Below are 21,037 nucleotides of genomic sequence, written 5' to 3' on the forward strand. Positions count from 1 at the left end.
GACATGTTTGAAAGGGCAGTTCTACCTGAAGTCCTGAGTTCATGTGTGAAAACGGCTTATGTTTATGTTTGCAGTAAGGGGCCAAAGCACGACTGTCCCGACTACATGACCGGCGGCCCGCACAGCTGCCACTTCGACAGCAGCCACACATCAGTATGGAAGATCTACTGCATGAACGTGACGGCCATCACCGCACAGGGCAACTTCACTTCCCAGGAGCACTGCCTGGATGTGGCTGACATAGGTAAGGAGCTGGGTAATAAAAGGAGATGAACTGAAACTAAGGCTCATGTTTTTTACATGAGACACTGATGCTCCTACCCTGTGTTCACACTGTCAACAACACCATCCACAAGTCACTGGAAGTCCATTGATTTCATGAAGACCTGTAGCCAAAATTTTTGTGGTCATCAGCTGCAGCAGCCAGATGTTTACCCTTTGTTATTTCCCTGCAGATGTGTTTTATACCATTAAAAACAGCTTTATCTGTAATGTGCAAAATGGATGAGATGTGGAATTCAGCCATTCAAAGATTTCCAGTTTTCTCGCATGAAAGACAACAGGAATAATATATACGAGAATGGAACTCAAAACTTACATTAAATTATAACTCCAGGCAATTGACTGATCCTAAGCCCCGCCCTCCAAATTCAAACCAACCAATCATGGCTTAGTAAATGTTGCCCTCGGCCCATACAGTATGTCTGTTTCCATAGTTGTGAATGAAGTCTCTCTAGATGGTGAGGTGTTTTCAGAGGTTTGTGTTGCTGCCGTTAAAACTGATCTGCAGTGTAATGTTTATTTGAAAGTTTCTGCCATTCTCCCAGCAGCTGTCAAGTGTGCACAAGAGCCTTTTTGTCTCCTAATTTGCGAAGGACAATGGTGCAACCAGAAAATGAGCACTTTTTATTTGTCCCTGAAAGACTGCTCTGTGCAAATGCATGTTTTTGTTGCGCATCAACAGTGTGAAGCTCCCACCGGCAGTCCCACCTAATTTGATTTTTAATTGAAGTTGATTAATCTTTTCTCATCTGGCTGTCGCAGAATTTGACATTTCGTCCATGACATGAACTCATTTGACTTGAGGCAGAAGACTAATCTGTCTCGTTTTATGGAAGCCCCAGTATCCGGTTGCATAAGCATCTTAAGTGTAATATTTCCCTTAGCAGGTGGCTAAGATTTCCTTAGTGTTGCACAAATTGAACTTCAGCAATGCACTGAAGAAATATCCTCAAGTAAATAAGGTTTTATCTTTTAGTGCAGCACGGAGCACTAAGGAACTCAAACAACTCCCTCCTCAAAAGCGAGAGAAATAAGGAAAAACATGAAAGGTAGCTTCAGCAGCAGGTTAGTCCAAAACACTAACCAATACTTATGTTCTGATGCTGTTACCATGGCGTATTTCTGCTGGGCCATCCAAAAACGCAAAGTATGTTACCGTTCTCCAGGGATTCACTTTATACATATACAGGGTGACCCAAAAAAACGGGAATTTTTGAAGTGCATATTGGCAGACATGAGCAAGTGGCAGCACAATTTTTAAAAAATGAATATTCCATCATTGTTTCTTAAATGGCATGTTTTCAGGTTTCAATTACTATGAATAAAATATTTTTCTTCCATCACTCTTGGTTTTATTGGATTGTTAAAAAGTTCCCGTTTTTTTGGGTCACCCTGTATATTATATTTGCGACACACTTAAACACAATAGCACTAAACAATAGCACCATATGTGAAATGTTTGTGTAGATGCTTCACGCAGCGCAGCACGGGCCTACAGGAGCTCATCACGTGAACATGTGCACGTGTGTGTCGGGCCGGCTGCAATTCAGCAGAGCCTGCATGTCTGTGTGCAGGAGGCTCGTGTTCATCCATGTGACAGGAGTGATAGCCGCTAGATATCAGACTGATCATGGGCCAGGATTGTTTCACTGATCTCAGCGGGGAGTTTCCTCCCCACCTCAAGTCAGAAGGGAGAGCGGCGGCTGCCCGGTTCGCTGGGCAGAGACACTTCCATGAAGCCCGGCGGTCACAAGTTCAGTCCCATCATAGAAGCAGCAGTTACGTATCCTGTCAAAGTGTCCTTGAGCGAAATGCAGATCAATGGAGGTATTATTGTAGCTTTAACACTGCTACTAATAATGACAATAAGGATGTTTGAGTTAAAAACTAGTTTAAAACAAGTTTTTAAAAAAATAGCCTGGGGCAAATTTAGGGCCCGAATTAATTATTGTTAATAAACTTTAGGCTTACTACCACTCATTTAAATTCATGTTAATTACAAAAAGCATATTTGATAATATAAATGTAGTCTGTCAGATGCAGAAAACTTGTATATATTTGGCAACAAAACCATGGCATCACATCTAAATCCATACTGATGTTTTGCTTCAGTAAGTATATTAAAAGATTAAACACTGGTTGCTGTTATTGGATAAAACCTGTAAATGTTACTATGAAAGTTACTAAAGTTTTACAGTAAAAGCAAATGTTAACGTTACATATAGTGATAAACGTGAAAAGCTTGAACCTGTGATCTTTCAACAATTTGTTTAAATGTATGAAATTCGAAGTTTAGTTTTTCACTGAAGGAATTTTAAGGCAGGTGAAAGTTAATGGGGGGGAAAAATCAAGTTCAAAATTGAGAATCTTTATTCCAAGAATTTATATTTTTTTCCCCTCAAGGAGAAGCATAAGAGGAAAGTTGAGATAATATAGGGGAGCTGCTTTTGAGAATATAGTGTCTTCCTTTTTTTCCCCCTTAAAGTTATAGTTAGGATTCTTATTCTGTCTTCTCACTTTCCAATTATGAATCTCACTTTTGCCACAAAATATTGCAGTGAATGTAGGGCAAAAGTGCTTTGACCTGTAGTCACGAGCGCTGTCATGTGGAACAAATACCTTTTTTGACAAGAGCTCCTCTGGGCGTCTTCTGACCTTACAACTGCAGCTTCACATTTCTTGAACACCAGATAATGGAACATAACGGCATATTGGCTATAGGCAAAAATTCCAACTCTTTTGGTCATGTGCCATATTTTTCTATTCCAAACCACTTCTTATTCATGTGAAGAGTTTCCAAATATCCAATTATGTGCAGAGGCAGATAGATTAACACATAATTTTGCCTTGTATTTGCTGCTGGCTGCTAGAGATTATTTGCCAGAGGCGATGGCTTGATGATGCTTTCCTCTGTGTTTTGGACAAGAAAATTGGAGCTGAAAATGCTGGCACCATGCAGCTAGAAGTAGAGGAAAATCAACACAAACAACTCCAAAAAAAAAAAAGAAATAATAAACAAACAAACAAACAAAGAAACAAACAATGCAAAGTGTAAATGTCCTAGTTGAGGGACACAGAGTCTTCCTGCTGACCTGCTGCTGCGGGAAAGAAGGTAAAAAAATATCTTGGTGCTGCAGATTGTTTATTTGCCATTATGAAATGCAAATCTATTTCACAGTGCAATACAAATGCCACCAAAAATACTTCAAAACATCAGATCAAAGGGGCCGCGAGTGCCCTCAGGAAAAAGTGAATTTTGTATCCTGCCACAGAGGCAGTGGAGCAGCAAATATGACCCTTAGTTTGCATTCATATGAATTACACTTGACCCAGCAGCCTCAGCACTTTGAACCTGCTTTCCAGCCCGCAGTGGCTACGGGGTTTTCATAGTTTTCTAGTATACTGCTCCTTTGGGAACCTTTTGCCCCCCTTAATCCAGAGTAATCCAGAATTTGTTGTGTTTGGGATCCTGTGAACCAGCCACATTCCCCTCTCAGACTCTGAGCTTGAGATCAATTTTTGGGAAGTACAAAAAATAGCCGAGTGACATGCAGTGTCTCGCTCTGCTGGGATCTGAACTCAAAATTTTCCACGTTTATAAAATGAATCTTTGTTTTTTGGGCCTCTGGTCAGACTAAGGAGGCGATTTGAAGACAGCACCAGCCTCGGACACAATGCATTTCCCTGTCCTGCTGTTTATCTCTCCTGCTGTCCCACTCTGAACTCTGTTGTTTATTTCTGGAGCCTTGTTGGATCTGTTTGTTTGCAGCCTGTTTGTGTCCTCCTTACCGCCTCGGCTGTTCACTTTCCCTCTCTCTCATTTGCTTGTTAACCTCATGACCAGAATTTTGGCGATCCATGGGACTGAATGTGTTGTTGCCAGCGCCAATAAAGTTTCAGTCCTCAGGCTCGGGCAACAACAGAAGCAAAGAAGTGCTTTGCTCACATGCACCACGTGTCAATCAAACATGGTGGGCGGGGCTTCTTCTGTTTATTCCAAACAAACCAGAAAGGCACCGCTTCCTGTTTTATCAAATTGCAACAGAGAGAAGCAGAAGTATTGGTATTAGACGTATTACAAAGTCAAATGATGATGTTGTTATTGAAGAAATTAAACAAAAATGAAAACAAAAATTGGTGATTCATGGTCATGAATTCTGGTTTTCTATTTTAGTACCAGAGATTTTAGACAAACAAAAGGTTTACACACTTCATTGTTCTATTTTTTTTTTCTTTTTAATCAACAGGGAAACAGAAAATGGAGAACAGAAATAGAAAGATAGGAAATTATCACAAATGTTGAATGTCAGATTATGTTCTTTAGACTCTCTCTCTCTGTGTGTGTGTGTGTGTGTGTGTGTCCTCCACAGTGGAGACCGAGGCTCCGGTCAACCTCACCTACATGTTAACCGATGCCGGCGGGGATGAAATGGGCCACAATGCGCTGCTGTCCTGGACGTACCCGGTGCCCTCTCACCTGCAGTTTGGCTGGATCACGCTGGTGTACGAGCTGCAGTACCGCCGAGTCACAGAGCCCGACAACTGGAAGGTACTGACACCTTTCTGCTGCGCTTCTGAGTTTGCTGTATTTGCTGTATTTTAATGTTTGGTTCATTCTGATTCAAGATGCTCAGTGACAAGCAAATCAGGGCCTGTGACAAAAGTCCTAAGTACGAACACTGGTGTAATTTTCATACTCAGATTTATCATTCTTAAGCAAGGTATTAACATGAAGAACAGAATAGAATAGAATAGAACAGAATAGAATGGAATAGAACAGACTTTCCCATTCAAATCGACGTTTTTACAGTATGTGTATTGTTGCCATTGCAAAGAACAGAGGCCGCTGTACCAGGCTGACTTCCACCTAAACTTCAGTTTAACTGAAGAGATTTACTATATCAGGATGTCCCAAGCAAACACTGACAAACACATGGAAACATAACAGTACAAGACACAATAATGCACAACAATGACAAAGCAAAAAGGAAAAAAAAATGACTAGATACAATGAAAGAGCAATAATGAATATAGAAATAAAAGAAACAGCATGTGGATTACTGAAGTATTGGCAATGCATTTTAACATGAGAAAATAAAACATTTTTAAATAAGCCATATGATGACGGAGCACAGATATTTGCAGGTAACTTATTCCCATTGGAAGGAGCCTGACTCATACGTTTTTTGGCCAGCCTCCTTCGATACAAATGGGACCATAAAAAGCATCTTAGTGAATAATTTGATGTGTAAGGAACAAAAAATTGGTTTAGACGATAAGGATCGAAAAATAATTGAATCATTTAAAAATAAATTGATGCCAGTGAAACTGCTGTCTTGTATCAGCAGGGATTTCCCTTCGCTGGAATTAAGGGGCCAAACGCAGTCCATGAAAAACAAGCTTTTTCTGTGGGCACAGGGCTTTTGGCCATGCACTGTGCTTTAACAGAGTCCACTTTCCATCAGCAGAGCCAAACTCCAATACAGTGATTAGAATGTATTGATCGTCTGTGGAGAGCAACAGAGATGAGTGGAAAATAACTCCATACTTGATGCAATAATGCGCTTGGGAACAATAAACTCATCCTGAAATCGTCCCCGTGTGATAAAACAGTAGTTCCGCCTTTTCAGCCCATTTTGGACAGACAAAATACCTTTTCTAGTACTTTGCATCCTTGAGAACTTTTTCCATGCTTAATCCAGATTAATGTACACACCCAGTCATTTTGGGGTTCCTGTGAAATCATTCAATTTATTGATTAACTAAGGAAGAAATTCTGGTTGCAGTCCAGCCCCCTGCCTCATCAGGAGATTCATCAGGTCATAAATCTTTCATTAAAATTTTGGTCAGGCCACAGTTCTGACTGAGAGCCTCCATGGCAGCCAAACTTTCCTTGATATGAGAAATAAACATCTACACGAGGCAGCTGTTCATGGAAACATGCTGATTAAAGAGAATTTGGGGCATCCTGGTGGCCCGGGTGGCCCTTTTCTCCCCATGTTTCCCATGTTTCCATACTGGTATCTATCTAGTAAAGGAGAAATTCAAAAAGAAATGCAAAAAATCCCCATTTAAATACGTCATTTAGTCTCATTTTCAGTGTTAAAGTCTTGTTTTTCTTAAAACAAGGGGAAAAAAATCGGCCAATTAGATGAGATAATCCCACTTTTTCCAATGCTGATCAACTTGTCTCGAGATTTTTTCCAGAATCAAGTGCCATTTTCTTGATCCTATGGCTGTTCTGCCTTATTCTGCCTTGTTTCAACATATTTATACTTATTCCCAAAAATGGTGGAAATAAGAGGGATGTTCTTATCGTACTGGCAAGATTTCCTTTTTTTTTTTTTTTTTTTTTTAAAGAAAAACAAGATTTCAACACTGAAGATGAGACTGAAAGACTTTCGCAGTGGGCTCATCTTAATTAGATTGCACTAACTCTACACCGCGGTGATAAATAAGCCTGTGCATGACTGTTTTCTGTCTGCAGGTGAAGCAGCCTCTGCGCGAGTCTCATGTGGAGCTGCTCGGCCTGCCGGTCGGAGACTACGTGGTCCGAGTTCGCTGCCGCTCGCACAACTACGGCCTGTGGAGCAAGTGGAGCTCGGCGCTGCTCATGACCATCCCCAACAGGCCACCCGCAGGTACGGTTGCCATGGCGACAGCTGTGAGGGCGATGATAGCCACTGTGATGATGATTGTGATAATTACAGCGCTCAGGAGCAGCGGCAGCAGCATTTTCAACTGAATGAGTTTGTGTCTTTGTGGTCATTTCAATTCACTTTTAATGAATTGATTAACTCTCTACCCTGAACCTCTAATTTGTTTAATTGCAGAATTCCAGTGCAACATAATTGCTGTTATGTAAGATTATACCAGCAAGAGTCACCCACAAATGCTGCAATTTCAAAGCCAAAGTACATACAGCCAAAATATTTTAGGACCAAAACAAACAAAGTGAAGGTGTTACAGCCATGCAAAGAAGTGTAGCTTTTTACTGATCAACTGGTTTGAGTTTTGTTTTATCTCCGTATTTCTGTATTTAGTATCTTGTAACATGAGAAAAAAGTCAGGAAAAGTTGAAGAGAGCTATCAAGCCTTGGTTAATGCAGCAATCTCTGCATCTTCATTTTTTTTTCCACTTTTACAGTTATAAAGGCTCTTCCAGTTGCACATGAGCATAATCTACAGACACTATGATACATAGCTCATATAACTGTTTTCAATTACCTATCACATTATTGATGTTATTATTGGTGTCAGTATGATGATTTTGGTAAAATGACACTAAAATGCTATTTAGTTCTGCATTAAACACCTGAACACTGGAATTAGGCATTGCCTCTGTGCAGCCAAAGTACATTGCAAATGATAAAACTTTTAACAGAAGCAATCCAACAAACACAAACAGACAAACAAACGTTCATATTAAAAGTTTTGTCATTTGTGATGTATTTTGGCAGTTTTTTTTTTTTTTTTTTTTTTTTTTTTTTTGTTTTTGTTTTTGTTTGCTTGCTGTGTGGCTTGTGTAACACTAAGCCATGCCACATTTTCCTCATTGCCTCGTGTAATTAGAAAAGTATGTTATCTCATATTGTAATTTAATTTTTCCAATTACATTTGTGGTCCTAAAGGTTAAGCCTGGGACAGAAATAGTGAGGGAGTTAGGAGGCAAATGGAGAGAGAGGACAAGGACAAAGGTAGAAAAACAGAAAAAAAGAGAGTGAACATAGGAGATCAATAAAAAAAATGTGCTGTGATTGTTCCTATACAGGGAAGCTGCTGGTTCTGATCCTGGTGACGGGAGTCGGAGTCGTGGCTCTGCTGGTTATCGGGTTTGGAGTTATTCCACAGAGCAAGAGGTGAGAAACACACACACACACACACACACACACACACACACACACACACAATACTTTGATATCACGACAAACCTCTGAAAAAAAAAAAGAGGCAGGATCGGTGAAGCCGACTCCAGCACTGAAGCTCATAAATAAATTATCTGCTTCCTGGCAAAGCATTACACCACCAGTTGGCTTATTTGAATTAGTGAATGATCTTTATTGTCATTTGCAACTGACTGACTGTCTTTGGCATGCAACAGACATTTTTGACTTGGGAATACCCCAAACTAAATCACTTATCTTAGCTGCAAAAATGTCTAAAAGTCCATGGATTAGTTAAACACTTCTGAGAAAAATCTTTCTCTTAATTCCTTTTGTCTGGACACTTGAACAGTACAACTCTAATTCTGCCTTTGTATAACAGCAGCATGGAAACATATTGCATGTACACAGTATTACTATGTAGATAATTCAGGGTGTCTGCAGTAGAGTGTGGATACCCAACCAGGCCAGGTTTGGACAAATATTTAGAAATTATGTTTGCTTTTGGGACGGGTTTGGTCGCATTGTTGTTATTTTAGTGAAAAATGATGGACCCACTGTCTGTTCTTGGCAACTTCTTGTACAGTGCCGGAGTTTTCGTGATGACACTAAAGGCAACACGTCGGCTACTTCAGGCGGTAAATGTAACCTAGCAATAGAGGACGAGCAAAATCTCAATCAAATCAAAAATATGAGGCCTCTAATTGCACTCTAATCTGCAGGTTTTCAAAGAGTCTTAAAACGTCTTATATCCAAAATAGTTTCATAAATATAAGCAGTGCTTGACATTATTTAAATTTATCTAACCTAAAGGAAGCTATTAATGTTTAGTTACTGTAATAACCCATAACTTAATAAAAAAAAAAAAAAAAAAAAAAAAGGTCTGGTATCTGTCAACAGCCTGTTCTTAGTGAAGTAGTCTAGTATCCCTCAAACATTTTAGGAGTATTTTGCATACTTAAACACTGTCGCTGTGTACTTATAATGCGTTAATAAACAGGTGGGGAGGGAGTATCCCGCCTGTCGTGGCCCCTAGAGTGCGCCGCTGAGCGTGAACCGCAGAGGTGCAGTGGGAGCGGCTCGCTGCAGGCTGCAGGAAATCGACAGCTGCTATATTTAACCGGAGCGGGGTCAGCACCAACAGCAGGGCTGCGTCAGAGCCGCCAGTCACGGGGGAAACACTCAGTCCTCTGTACCTGGTGCTGCCACACATCTGATGCACCAGAGCACATAAAACATTATATTAGGGAGCTCATCTGCATTGTCGGGAGCGCATAATGTAATAGCACAACAGTCAAGATCAGAGTGAGGATGTTGTACCTTGCACCTTTTATCATGGAGGTTTTCTCACCTCCAGCTGTCTTTGTGAAGTGGATAGTCCATGTTGGCCTCATCGACCCATTCATGTATGCATAACCTTCTTCTCCTTCCTCTGCTTCTTCTGCTTCTCCTCCTCCTCCTTCTCTTCTTCCTTCTCTTTCTTCTTCTTCTCCTCCTTCTCCGCTACTCCTTCTTATCCTCACCTTCCTCTTTCTTCTTCTCCTCCTCCTCCGTCTCCTCCTCCTTCTGCTTCTTCTTCTTCTTTATTTGATTGACTCAGTTTTAATGAAGTTTTACAGTCGAAATCCTAGTATTCACTGGGATCTGGACTCAGCTGAAATGACTATAAATGTATAGCGTAATAAGAATAAGAATGAAAATAACATATATACTGTGTATAAAATAACAAATAAAAAGATTGCAAACAGGTTTTTTATAGCCCATAAAAACCTCTTCATCCATGAATCTTCATGTTGCCATTCTTCCTCTTTTTCTTCCTCCTCTTCTGTTATTGTTTTTTTTTTTTTTTTTTTTTTTTTTTTTTTTTTTTGTGGCCGGTGCTGTTTGATTGAATGACTTCTCGTCACTTAGGTGCCACAGCTAACGCTCCGTCCCACACACTGCACCTTACTTTACTGGACGGGAATGTGGCAAACACATTAAATAGGCCCAGTTAAAGAGAAGTTACAAATGTGGAAGATTTACAGTAAAATAGTTTGAACCAGAGGACAGCAGGAAAGAGTAAGAGGGTAAAATATGGGCGAGTGCTGGGAAAGAAACAGGAAGCATGACAGGTCTGGAAATTTGTGGTGTGCAAACTCCTGCTGTTGCCTCATGTGTGGCCCTGCCTTGATGCAAGATGGGATTCAGCGGAGGTAAATTGTGAATACTCGTAAATAAAAAATGAAAAAATTAGAGGCAGTACCAGGATGCAACTTTATGGCACTGGATTTAATTTGCTGCTTTTCCTGTGATGCAGTGGACTGGACACTGTGCTGTTTGTAATTTGGGCATGGAACTGCTGTTTTTTATGGGTGCTGCTGCCAGTCTTAGCCAGTTCTCCCTTAAAGAGAGATTCTTAATCTCAGCGGGACTTCCCTGGTTAAATTAAGCTAATAAATGAAATGAGTTTCACATGATGTCAGATGACAGGACAGGGAACCTCTGGGCTCCTCATCCATTAATGTGCATGGGCTGCTGCCGTGCGCTGATGTATGGTGACACGTACAGTGAAGCGGTGGGAAACATTTTTTACAGCAAGAGCCATAAAGACATTCATTAAAATACCTGTGGATCGTAGGCTGTGTTTAGGAAAATTAATTAAAGGACAGAATACATAAAAATAAAAATAAAAACTGTACAAAAGGCGTATCCAAATGGATGGCTGTTTTTATTTCTGCTATTAATATTTAAAATAAATGAAAAGAAATTCATTTCTTTGTGTTTATTTATGTCATATTTAAATGTTTTCTTCATACTACTACTACTACTTGTGCTGTTGCTGACAATAATAATAATAATAATAATAATAATAGTAGTAGTAGTAGTAGTAATAATGATAACATTTTTTTCCTCGTTTTTAATAGTAACAATAATAATGGTAAATAGACAGAATGGACATAGGTAATGTAACAAAAATGGAAAATGAGCCTTTCCTCAATACTGTATCCTCATTTATGAGGAACGACACACAAATGTCTTTGTCATACTTTAAGAAATAAAGTTAACAAGTGGAATACATATACACATACACATAAAATCAAAACATAAAAAAAATATGCACAGTCAGTAAATGCTAGTCTCCGTTCTTTGAAGCAAAAGGCAACAAACACTCTGGTATTTGAAAATGAAACAAGCCGCGTTTGCACATATGAAGGCGGCAAATCAACCAGCGAGCCGCAGAGTTGATATCACATCCAAATGAAATTATGTTTAACCCTCCTGTCGTGTTCGCGGTCAAATCTGACCGGTGTACAAGTTTTCTCTCCGAAAAATGCAGTTAATTTCATCTGTTTGTCATGAGGTTCCATGACTTTGTTCACACATGGCATCTGAACACATAAAATAAATTTGGAGAATTTTTATTAATTTTTGAATGTTTTATTTAACTTGTATACACCCATCGTGTTCCCGGTCACAAATGACCGGTCATTAGAAATGACTGGGTAAGACTACAATTAGTGTATAAATAGAGTTAAACACATTCTCACACTCCTTTCCCACACCCCAACATGCAGGTGTCTTTGAGCAGACACAGATGTGTGTGAACACACACACACACACACACACACACACACACACACACACACACACACACACACACACCTTATACCCCTTTCTGGCTTCCATGGCAACCCCCACAGGAAAGTATCTCTCTGACTTCTTTCCCACACCCCAACATGTAGGTGTCTTTGAGCAGGCACACACACACACACACACACACACACACACACACACACACCTTATAACCCTTTCTGGCTTCCATGGCAACCCCAACGGGAAAGTATCTCTCAGACTTCTTTCCCACACCCCAACATGTAGGTGTCTTTGAGCAGGCACACACACACACACACACACACACACACACACACACACCACACACACACACACACACACACACACACACACACAAACACACACACACACACACACACACACCTTATACCCCTTTCTGGCTTCCATGGCAACCCCCACGGGAAAGTATCTCTCAGACTTCTTTCCCACACCCCAACATGTAGGTGTCTTTGTGCAGGCACACACACCCACACACACAAACACACACACACACACACACACACACACATGGACACAGACACACACAGACACACACAACTTTGCCCCTTTTTGGCTTCCATGGCAACCCTCACGGGAACCTACCACGGGAACTGCCAACACCTGTCACCTGACACCTGACACCTGTCAGGTGTCAGGTGTCAGGAAGAAGACCCAGCTGAAGTTGTGGTCACCTTTCGGTCCAAAAATGGTCATTTTTCCTGGACCTCATCCCCACCTGAGAGGAACGGTCAGCTTCCATGTGAAAATGTCATGAGGATGACTAACTAAATCATACTGGTCAATGCTGACGGGAACACAAAAGATGCTATTTTTTTGCCACTATTTAGAAAATTGAAATGTTTTCAAAACAGTGTCCTTGGAAAACATTGAAATGAAGTACTCTGTGATAAATACTACAATATGTTTCATCTGAGTATTTGTTATAGTCAAAATAATATCTATATAATGTTTTTTTCCCTAAAAAACGAATGGTATGATCTCAGGTAAATTAGGCCTACAGCACATACATAGCAAATAGAAGTTCAAAACTTGTCATTTTCACAAGAGCAGAAGTTGATAAAAAGATCTAACACAACATTAGGTGATAATATGTATCATAGTGGATTTATAATCAAATATAATGTTACCGGTCACATGTGACCGGGAACCTCATGAGTGTTAGCCCAAAATGAACAGAATAGGAGGGTTAATTGCGGATATGCATAATCGCCACAATTAGTCTGCGCTTGTTATGAGGCAAATTGCTTTGCATGAACAGTTTGTTTGTGCTGGGTGGAGGGATAGACATCATTTCAGAGCCTCATCCCTTTGAGCAGCTTCTTTTCACACGCTCAGGCGCGAGATGACAGCAATCCGCGGGCTGTGGGTAAATAAGCAGCCGTCTGCGCCGTCCACCACGCTTGTTAGCTCGAAAAATGCATACACAAAGCTCATTTGTTTTATCTCAAGTCAAAGACGCTGGCTCAAAGAGATGAGGGACGCAAAGCACAGATCACATAAGTTGATAAGAAAAGAGAAAGTACATCTTTGTTTGTTGATAAGATGACAGCGTGATAACATGCAGGTGTGAGGTTTGTTTAGTCAGAGTGTGCAATACAGTAATATACAATACAATGCATGGTTTATTATTTAACCCTTTATAGGGCACTCATTGAAATACTTTGAAATTCAAAAAAACAACCCTAGACTGAACATGACAGGACTTTTTTACTTCTATAAAATTTTTCTGAAATTTTCATTTTGTAATAGAAAATCAAAGCCATTGAGCTTGGTCAAATGCCACAATCATGTGACCTGGGATGTAGAGCGATCTTTGCTGATTGGCTGGGTGAAGACGTACCAAAAATAGTCACTTGCCCTATAAAGGGTTAAACAGTTTGGTTTGCTGGGCGTTAAAAAGACAGAGACATGTGCCTGAAGACATAAACTTACAAATAAAGTGTAATAAGTGCCAACAAAGATCTACTTTTTGCATTAAAAGGTAGATCACAGGATGAAAAATGTTGTATACATTCAAAATTAGAGATTATGTTGGTGTGGGTTTTGTGTGTGTGTGTGTGTGTGTGTGTGTGTGTGTGTGTGTGTGTGTATTTTCTGCTCTCTCAGTGTTTGCATTCTTTGTTTACTTTGTCACCACAGGATAAAGTCATATTTCCTCCCACCCGTTCCGAAGCCTCGGATCATTGGTATTGACTCGCTGCTTCTCAAGGTACACACACACACACACACACACACACACACACACACACACACACACACTTTCTGCAGGGACACATGGTAGCCTTCTCTCATGGTACACAAATTTTGATTTCTCCTCCTCCTATCCTAACATTTTATTTTCTACTCCCTCTCTCCCTCCCTACTTTTTCCTTTCTCCTTCATCCTTCTTCCCCATCTTTTTTCTCCTTCCTTCTTTCTCCACTTTTTGCTTCCTTCAACCTTCTCTCTCCGTCTCTGCCATTCACTTTCTCCCTCCTCCTTTTTCTCCCTGCATTTCTCCTTATCCTGCACTTGTGTCTTTCTCCTCCCACCCTGTGTCCATCACTTCCCCTGCTCCTCTTCCTCTCCATCCCCTCCTCCCTCCCCCTCTTATCCTCAGAAGGGCCGCATGGATGAAATCAACCGTCACTTCAGCAACTTCCACAGCTACAGCCCGCCCAGGTACACCGAGGAGGTTTGGGACCAGGTCAGCAGCGATGACAGCTGCCTCGCCCTGCCGAGGGACTGCAGCGTCCCCGCCGACCCGCCAGACAGGGAGCGGGACGCCCTGATGATTCCTCGCAACCCGACACCCGTGGCCGCAACACATCACCAATTCACCAGCCCGAATCCGATGGAGTCGTATGTGCAAAACCCGGCTCATTACATCTCCTCACCTCCTAAAGCCATCACTCCTGCCGTGCCGGATGTTCCCTCCCCATGGACGTGGCCGGGGATTGTGTCACTGCCGGGGACGGACTACAGCATGATGGGACATCCCGTCCAGCCCGTTGGCGCTCCGACCCCCGAGGCCGCCGCTGTAACAGCCGGGCGTCCGCCGCAGGATTTCTACACCTGCGTCCAGCTCATGAACGAAAGCGGAGAGGTGCATCTGGTGCCGTGTTTGGCGCCGGCGGCCCAGGGGGTCCCCGCCCGGCTGGGGGAGGAGCCTGACGGAGGCGACAAGGACGAGAAGAAGAAGCAGCTGGCTGACTACCAGGCCAAGACAAACGCTCTGCCCCGGAGAGATGGCGGGGACGTGGAGAGGAGCGACGCGGCCGTGCCTCTGCTGCCCGTCGCCGTCGACAACAAGGGCTGAACGGTGAGGACGCCGGCGCTCAAACCCACTTTCCAAAGACCGCGAGAACCGGACACACTTTGCTGACACATTCTGCCGCGAGGGCACCGTTCACCCATCAGGACAGAGATCCTCTCCTGTTCTGTTTTGTTCCACGCCATCCAAAAAGGAGAACGAGCGCCTGGTTTACTTTCCAGTGGAAAGCGGACCTACAGCACACAGAGCAGGAGGACTTTTTTTAGCCCGCAAAAGACTGAACTGCTCAAGGAACAGATGCTTTCTGGGTAAAAGCACAACGCGGACTCTTGTGCACACCCTCGCTGGTGCAACGAAGTCTACACTGCAGCGATCATACCTGGCAACGCTCCGCATCTTCTGTGTGACCGCACCCACTCACCTTAACGCTGTTGTCGTGGTTTCGTTTTGGTTCTGTCACCTCGCTACACTCGGGGACCAAACCTACTGCTTGGCTCCATTAGGCAAGGTTTTTTTTTTTTTTTTTTGTAAATGTAAAATACACTCATTTTTTCAGCCGAAATCACAAATTGAGGCTGCAACAGAGCAAAGCGACCCATCCCTGTTCACAGACGCTGTAGTTTTTACCCAAAATGATATCAGCTGTCCCACAGGGCTCGGTACACACAAAAACCTCACGATACTTTAAGTATCACAGCACGTTGCAATACTCTACACAGTTAACTGAAAATGTGTAAATAGAGCTTCAAGTACAATCTACTGCATAACACCAGGGTATACTAATAACATATATAGCATATTATATCGTAAACAATTCCCAAAACTGTGCATATGTGGATATAATGACCATCATATGAAAATTAAGCACATAAATGATAAGTTTCGTCACAAGGGGGTGGAGAATTGATATGCTATGCTGAAAAATAATATTGTGATACTCAACTGTGTCATATGGGAAAGCGTCTCGCCCAAGAAGTGAAATCGAACACTGAGTCAAACTGAAAATCTGTGTGAGGTTTGCGTAATGACCCTAACTTTAAAAAGTTATTTTTCAGTGCCTCTTGGGGCCAAAGTACAGAGTTTCAGTTTTTTTTTTTAATGTATTTTTTAAAATCTTAACATAAAGTCCACATGGCAGCACGCTTGTTTTTCCCAGCCATGGCTGATTGTACAAAGCGTGACATTCAGGGTCGCATGTCAAACTCAGGAAAAAAAAAAAAAAAAAAAAAAGCACGGTGCCATTTGAAGGAACGCACTGCAGGAACATACTGGTATTTGGGTTGTTTTATTTTTTCTTTTTTAAGAGTGGACAAAAGAAATTACTGGGTGCATTCAGCAACCCGAGTTTTTCTGTCTGTCTCGACGTTTTTCACCTTTTCGATCTGTCTTTTTCTGTCCTTGAAATCTCCTTGAATAATCGCATCATACGTAACACAGTGGTCCCCGAAAGGTGAGGCGATGCTGGGTGGTGTGTTTAAGGTACGACGGCAAGATGTCACGTTTATTGTCTTCAGAAACATCACAAGAGCAGCTTCTGTGGCTGCCGATCAATTTTGGGGATATTTTGGGGTGCATAGAAAACCGTCACTTCAACTCTGATCTCTCCTCCTAATAATTGCTTTCTGTGAGCAAGTTTCAGAATGAAATACTCCACTCCAGACCCTCCTGGGAGTGTGTTTGAGCGTTTGAGAGTCTTGCAGTTTTTGTCCACTATGGAAGAGTCCCAGGAATGTCACTCGGTATTGAAGAGGGGGAAATTGAGGTAAAAAGAGCCAGAGTCAATAAAATATCGACTCTGGCTCTTGTTCACACATGGGGGGCGCTGCCATGACATGGAACATTTCCAGAAGATTTCTGGGTGAAGCTGCATATGTGAAACAGCCGTCAGTCTCTCTCTCTCTCCCTCTCTCTCTCTCTCTCTCTCTGTTCTGCATTATCCCTCTTTTATCCTCATCCTCCAATATTGTGGCCTGCTATTCTCTCTTTGACTGATTTATATGGACAGATTGTAAGGAGAAACCTGCTGGTTTGCACACGTTCAACCCGTAATCCCACACTGTGACAGTGAGTCATGTTCAACAATACTTTTCAAAGTACTTTTCTCCCCCCCCCCACTCTTCAATACAGCTGGCAGTTCATGCAGCAGTTCATGCAGCAGGTAGTTCATGATTTAAAGAAAATTAAGTAGCATCCCCTCAGGAGGCCGCGTGCTGTGACTGTAAGCTCCCACTGCAAAACACACATCACACACAGGAACAAAGTGATTCTATCACCAACACACCCCACTTTTTCTTAGATCTACAAACTGGATTTCTATTTTATTTTCTAGATAACATATGAAATCCTAATACAAAGCAAAATATCCACAATTTGAAAAAGTTACTCCCTATTCTGCATGAATTATGTACAGTAAAAAAAAAAAAAAAATACAGAAAACGGATTATGGAAGTTGAAGTTCTTTGGAAAATAACAGGTAAATGATTGCACCCTTACTGTGTTTTCTATATTTTTGAGATATTGAATGACAAACCTCAGGTTGCGATGGACATTCCACATGTCCTCTTTAGAGTCGGGAAACTCAAGGATTGTAAAAGACAGCAATATGCAGTGTTGGCTGAATAGCAGTATTTTAGTGAAGATGATGTTTAAACCACTGGGCTCATGAAGGAGATGAAAAGGTGGAGACAGGATACGAATTTTTCCTCCTTGACAAGTGAGACATTAAATGTATAATCGGGGTTTCAACTAAATGCCGGGAAGGCGGTCCTAATACTTTGTACCCGCTGTGTATTTACGTCCTGTGTGTGTCGTCTAGATGGCTGCCAATCATCTTTCATGTATGTGCAAAGTGTTTATTCAGCCACTCAAGAGAGTGATAACGTTACTTATTGAGAATCAACAAAAAAAAGTGACACAAAATGGTGGTTATTTAATGTCGATGCAATCAACCTCTTTTCCTTCACCTCCTTTTACCCAGCTCCCTCGCTCCTCACAATGGGAACTCGAACCAGCAGCGATATTGTGCCGTTACTGTATTTTTCACTGTGTGACGTTGCTCTTGCTGTCAGTTGTTGTGCCATTAGATTGATATTTATGTGCCTGTATGTGCCTTTTTCTTTTTTTTCTTCTTTTTTTTGTTTTTTACAGACCGGTTTGTTTCCTATTTCTCTGTGTCTCCTCTGTCTCGGCTTGTTTGAAAAGGACGAGTGCCACTCTGACATGCCAGAAAATCTATAAAAGTGGGGAAATGACACATATATGTACATGATCAAGAACAGAGATGCATTACTGGGTGCTGGTTTGAGCACAAATTAACAGAAAACAAATAAAAGCCACTCACAATTAGCTCCCTTTTCACTGTTTATCGTGCCAAAACATAATAGGTTAATCCAGCTCGGATCTTGGTATGGCTTGCCAGATTCATTAGGCCTTTGTCATGTGGGATAGAAAAGGTATTGCTGGTTTTTGGCTCACTAAAAGGGCAAAGACGGTTAATAGTAGGCAGGTTTTATCAGGTATTTTGAACCCAAAGTATCTGTATTTATGGAATTCATTGAAAGAGTATGTACTTATGAATGTGTGACAGTCATAGATGGAGCAAAGTGTGCATTTGGCTAAGAGAGTCTTTTTACCTAGTTCAAGAGATTTCTATGAAAAATAATCAGAGGTGTCCTTGTACCTTTTTTCGGAATTTTATCCCAGCCATTTCACAGCAGCAGCAGCTATTCTCAAAAAATGATTTATTGCTCAAAATTAAGTGAAAAGTGCAAGTCCTTTGTCGAGGAAACGAGAGCAGTGCATCCTGGACATTGTAAAAAAAAAAAAAAAAAAAAAAAATGAATAATGAACTTCAGGGAATAATTGAGGCTTTTCCAAGATGAATAGGCCCACATTGCATTTTGGAAAGTAAATCCAAATCCTGGTCAGCAATGTTAAATGTTAAATGTGGCGATTTCCTTACATAACCTGATTGAATTGAATTTGAGGCCACAGACACTTTTAGACATAAATGTTCTTTTTTTTGTGTGTGTTGGTGGTGTTAGGAACAAGTGGCACTTAACTCCTGGTGTCGGCTGCTGAGAGGTCAGAGCAGAAGAAATCAATAAAATGTTACACCGGGGGGGAAATAGTGATATGTATGTGTTTAAAAAAAAAAAAAAAAAAAAAAAAAAAAAAAGCACATAGCCACAAGCAGTCGTTTTGATATTGTGTTTGTTGGTTCATGGGAGAATTATTGTTGAAGATTTGTGGTCCGCTTTGAGCACTTTTCCACTGCAGTGAATAAAGTCCAACTCTTCTGCGTTTGTCTCCACAGCTTGGTCTGTCTCTCTCTCACACATAAACATTATTAAATCTATAATGCAGCTGTATTTTCACAATTTATTTATTCATTTTTGTCTTTTAAACTAATCATTTAACAGCTGTTAATGTATGTATGACAATGTGCGACCCCTCGCAAGCCTAAACTAGCCTAGAATGATTTAAAAACTAAAAAAAAAAAAAAAAAAATGAAAAATTGGAGCTTTTTGGCATGGAAATATTCATTTATAAGCATTTAATACTGGATCAAAATATACACCATATGCAAAAAAAAAAAAAAAAAAAAAAAATACTGCAGTCTGTACTGGACTCCAAAAACATGTATCAGTCAGAACCTACTGTTGTGCAAATTTGAATAATGTTATCAAGGCTATTAATACTATAACTATTATTAATAAACAATGCACAAAATGGTCTCAATATCTGGTGTGTGTGTGTGTGTGTGTGTGTGTGTGTGTGTGTGTGTGGAAGTGCATGGGACCTTGTGACTCTAATTAGCCTGCATTCTGAGCCTATAAATAGTCGTGGCAATGGTCAGCTGCAGATAACAAACACACACAGTAAACAAAAGGTTCTGCAGACAACAGTTTTATCTTTGTATTCAGCTCTGGTGAGAAACTGGGTCAACAGGACATAAATAAATGAATATACAGTGTTTTCGTTGACATTTACAGGTTGGATCACGCATATGATAATGGTACCCATGATCCTCTAAAGTGATGCCTTCCTTGCTGTACGTGCATGTCCCGTGAAGTTACAGTGACGGCACATGACCGGCCTCATGCACCCAGAAACTCAGCTTGATCACATGCAGGCTTTCTGACCGACCCTTGTTAAAACTGAATGCTTCCTGCAATTTATCCTAATGCATCTGTCAAATTTAATGGCAGGAGGATACTAAAACTAACAAGATTAGTGTTTCAGTTCCCCCGTCCCTCAATAATGTGAGTGACTCACAGTTTTGACCTAAGATCAGGAGAACAAAGACTCTTCAAACCCCTAACAAGGGCCCGCCTTCTTAAAATGCCTGGGAAGTTGAACAATATATAGGCCAAGACTAATTTTCTTTGACATGTTATGAGGCCCAGACATGGTTTATTTCAAGTCTCTTCATGTCTCAAAATTTGGGGCATTCTATCAGTAAGCCCTGGGTGGGCTCTGCAGCAAGTGGCAAAAATAAAGACACATTAAAATAGTACCTTATTACAGATGCAGATATTTAACTGATTCCAATAAATTTAGGCTAACAGTTTTTCCAAACTCTTGATTCTTTATTATTTTATGTTAGACACCATCATTTTGTTCATAATGGAGTGGAAATAGTTGCATGAATGTGTAGGAGAAAATATAGAAATTTAAGATTCTAGCCAAGAGAAGTCAATAAAGGTCTGCCCCGTTATGAATTTTTAGGTATTCTTTTTTTTTTTTTTTTTTTTTTGAGGCATTGTAGGAATAGGGAACGGAAAAACGATCAAACAAAATGGTTTAATTTGAATTTCCTTTAAGGGATGTTTTTTGACTTATTGTCAAGTATGCAGAGCCTGCCTGGTGTCATTTCATTCAGCAAGAGCGTGGTGGAGGGGGCCCATGTGACGTCGGTGCCCCAGGACCTCATGCTCCTATGATCTGGCCTGGCCACCAGGCCGACTTCTGCTGGCTTTACCCTGATATGTTCACTGTTTTG

General features: G+C 41.1%; 1 protein-coding gene across 1 annotated transcript in view; it reads left to right on the plus strand.

The window, feature by feature from the left end:
* Positions 1 to 19,333, plus strand: part of crfa4 (cytokine receptor family, class I receptor 4) — a 49,339-nt gene extending 30,006 nt beyond the window's left edge. Inside the window, exons 4-9 of the mRNA XM_030071696.1 lie at positions 75 to 244; positions 4,653 to 4,831; positions 6,770 to 6,923; positions 8,054 to 8,141; positions 13,920 to 13,989; positions 14,380 to 19,333. Of these exons, the coding sequence (XP_029927556.1) occupies positions 75 to 244; positions 4,653 to 4,831; positions 6,770 to 6,923; positions 8,054 to 8,141; positions 13,920 to 13,989; positions 14,380 to 15,078 (1,360 nt within the window). The 3' untranslated portion in view covers positions 15,079 to 19,333. The remainder of the gene's footprint in view (positions 1 to 74; positions 245 to 4,652; positions 4,832 to 6,769; positions 6,924 to 8,053; positions 8,142 to 13,919; positions 13,990 to 14,379) is intronic.
* The last annotated feature ends 1,704 nt before the right edge of the window (positions 19,334 to 21,037 follow it).

The sequence above is a fragment of the Myripristis murdjan genome, chromosome 2, assembly GCF_902150065.1.
Source record: "Myripristis murdjan chromosome 2, fMyrMur1.1, whole genome shotgun sequence".
Classification (NCBI taxonomy): Eukaryota; Metazoa; Chordata; class Actinopteri; order Holocentriformes; family Holocentridae; genus Myripristis; species Myripristis murdjan.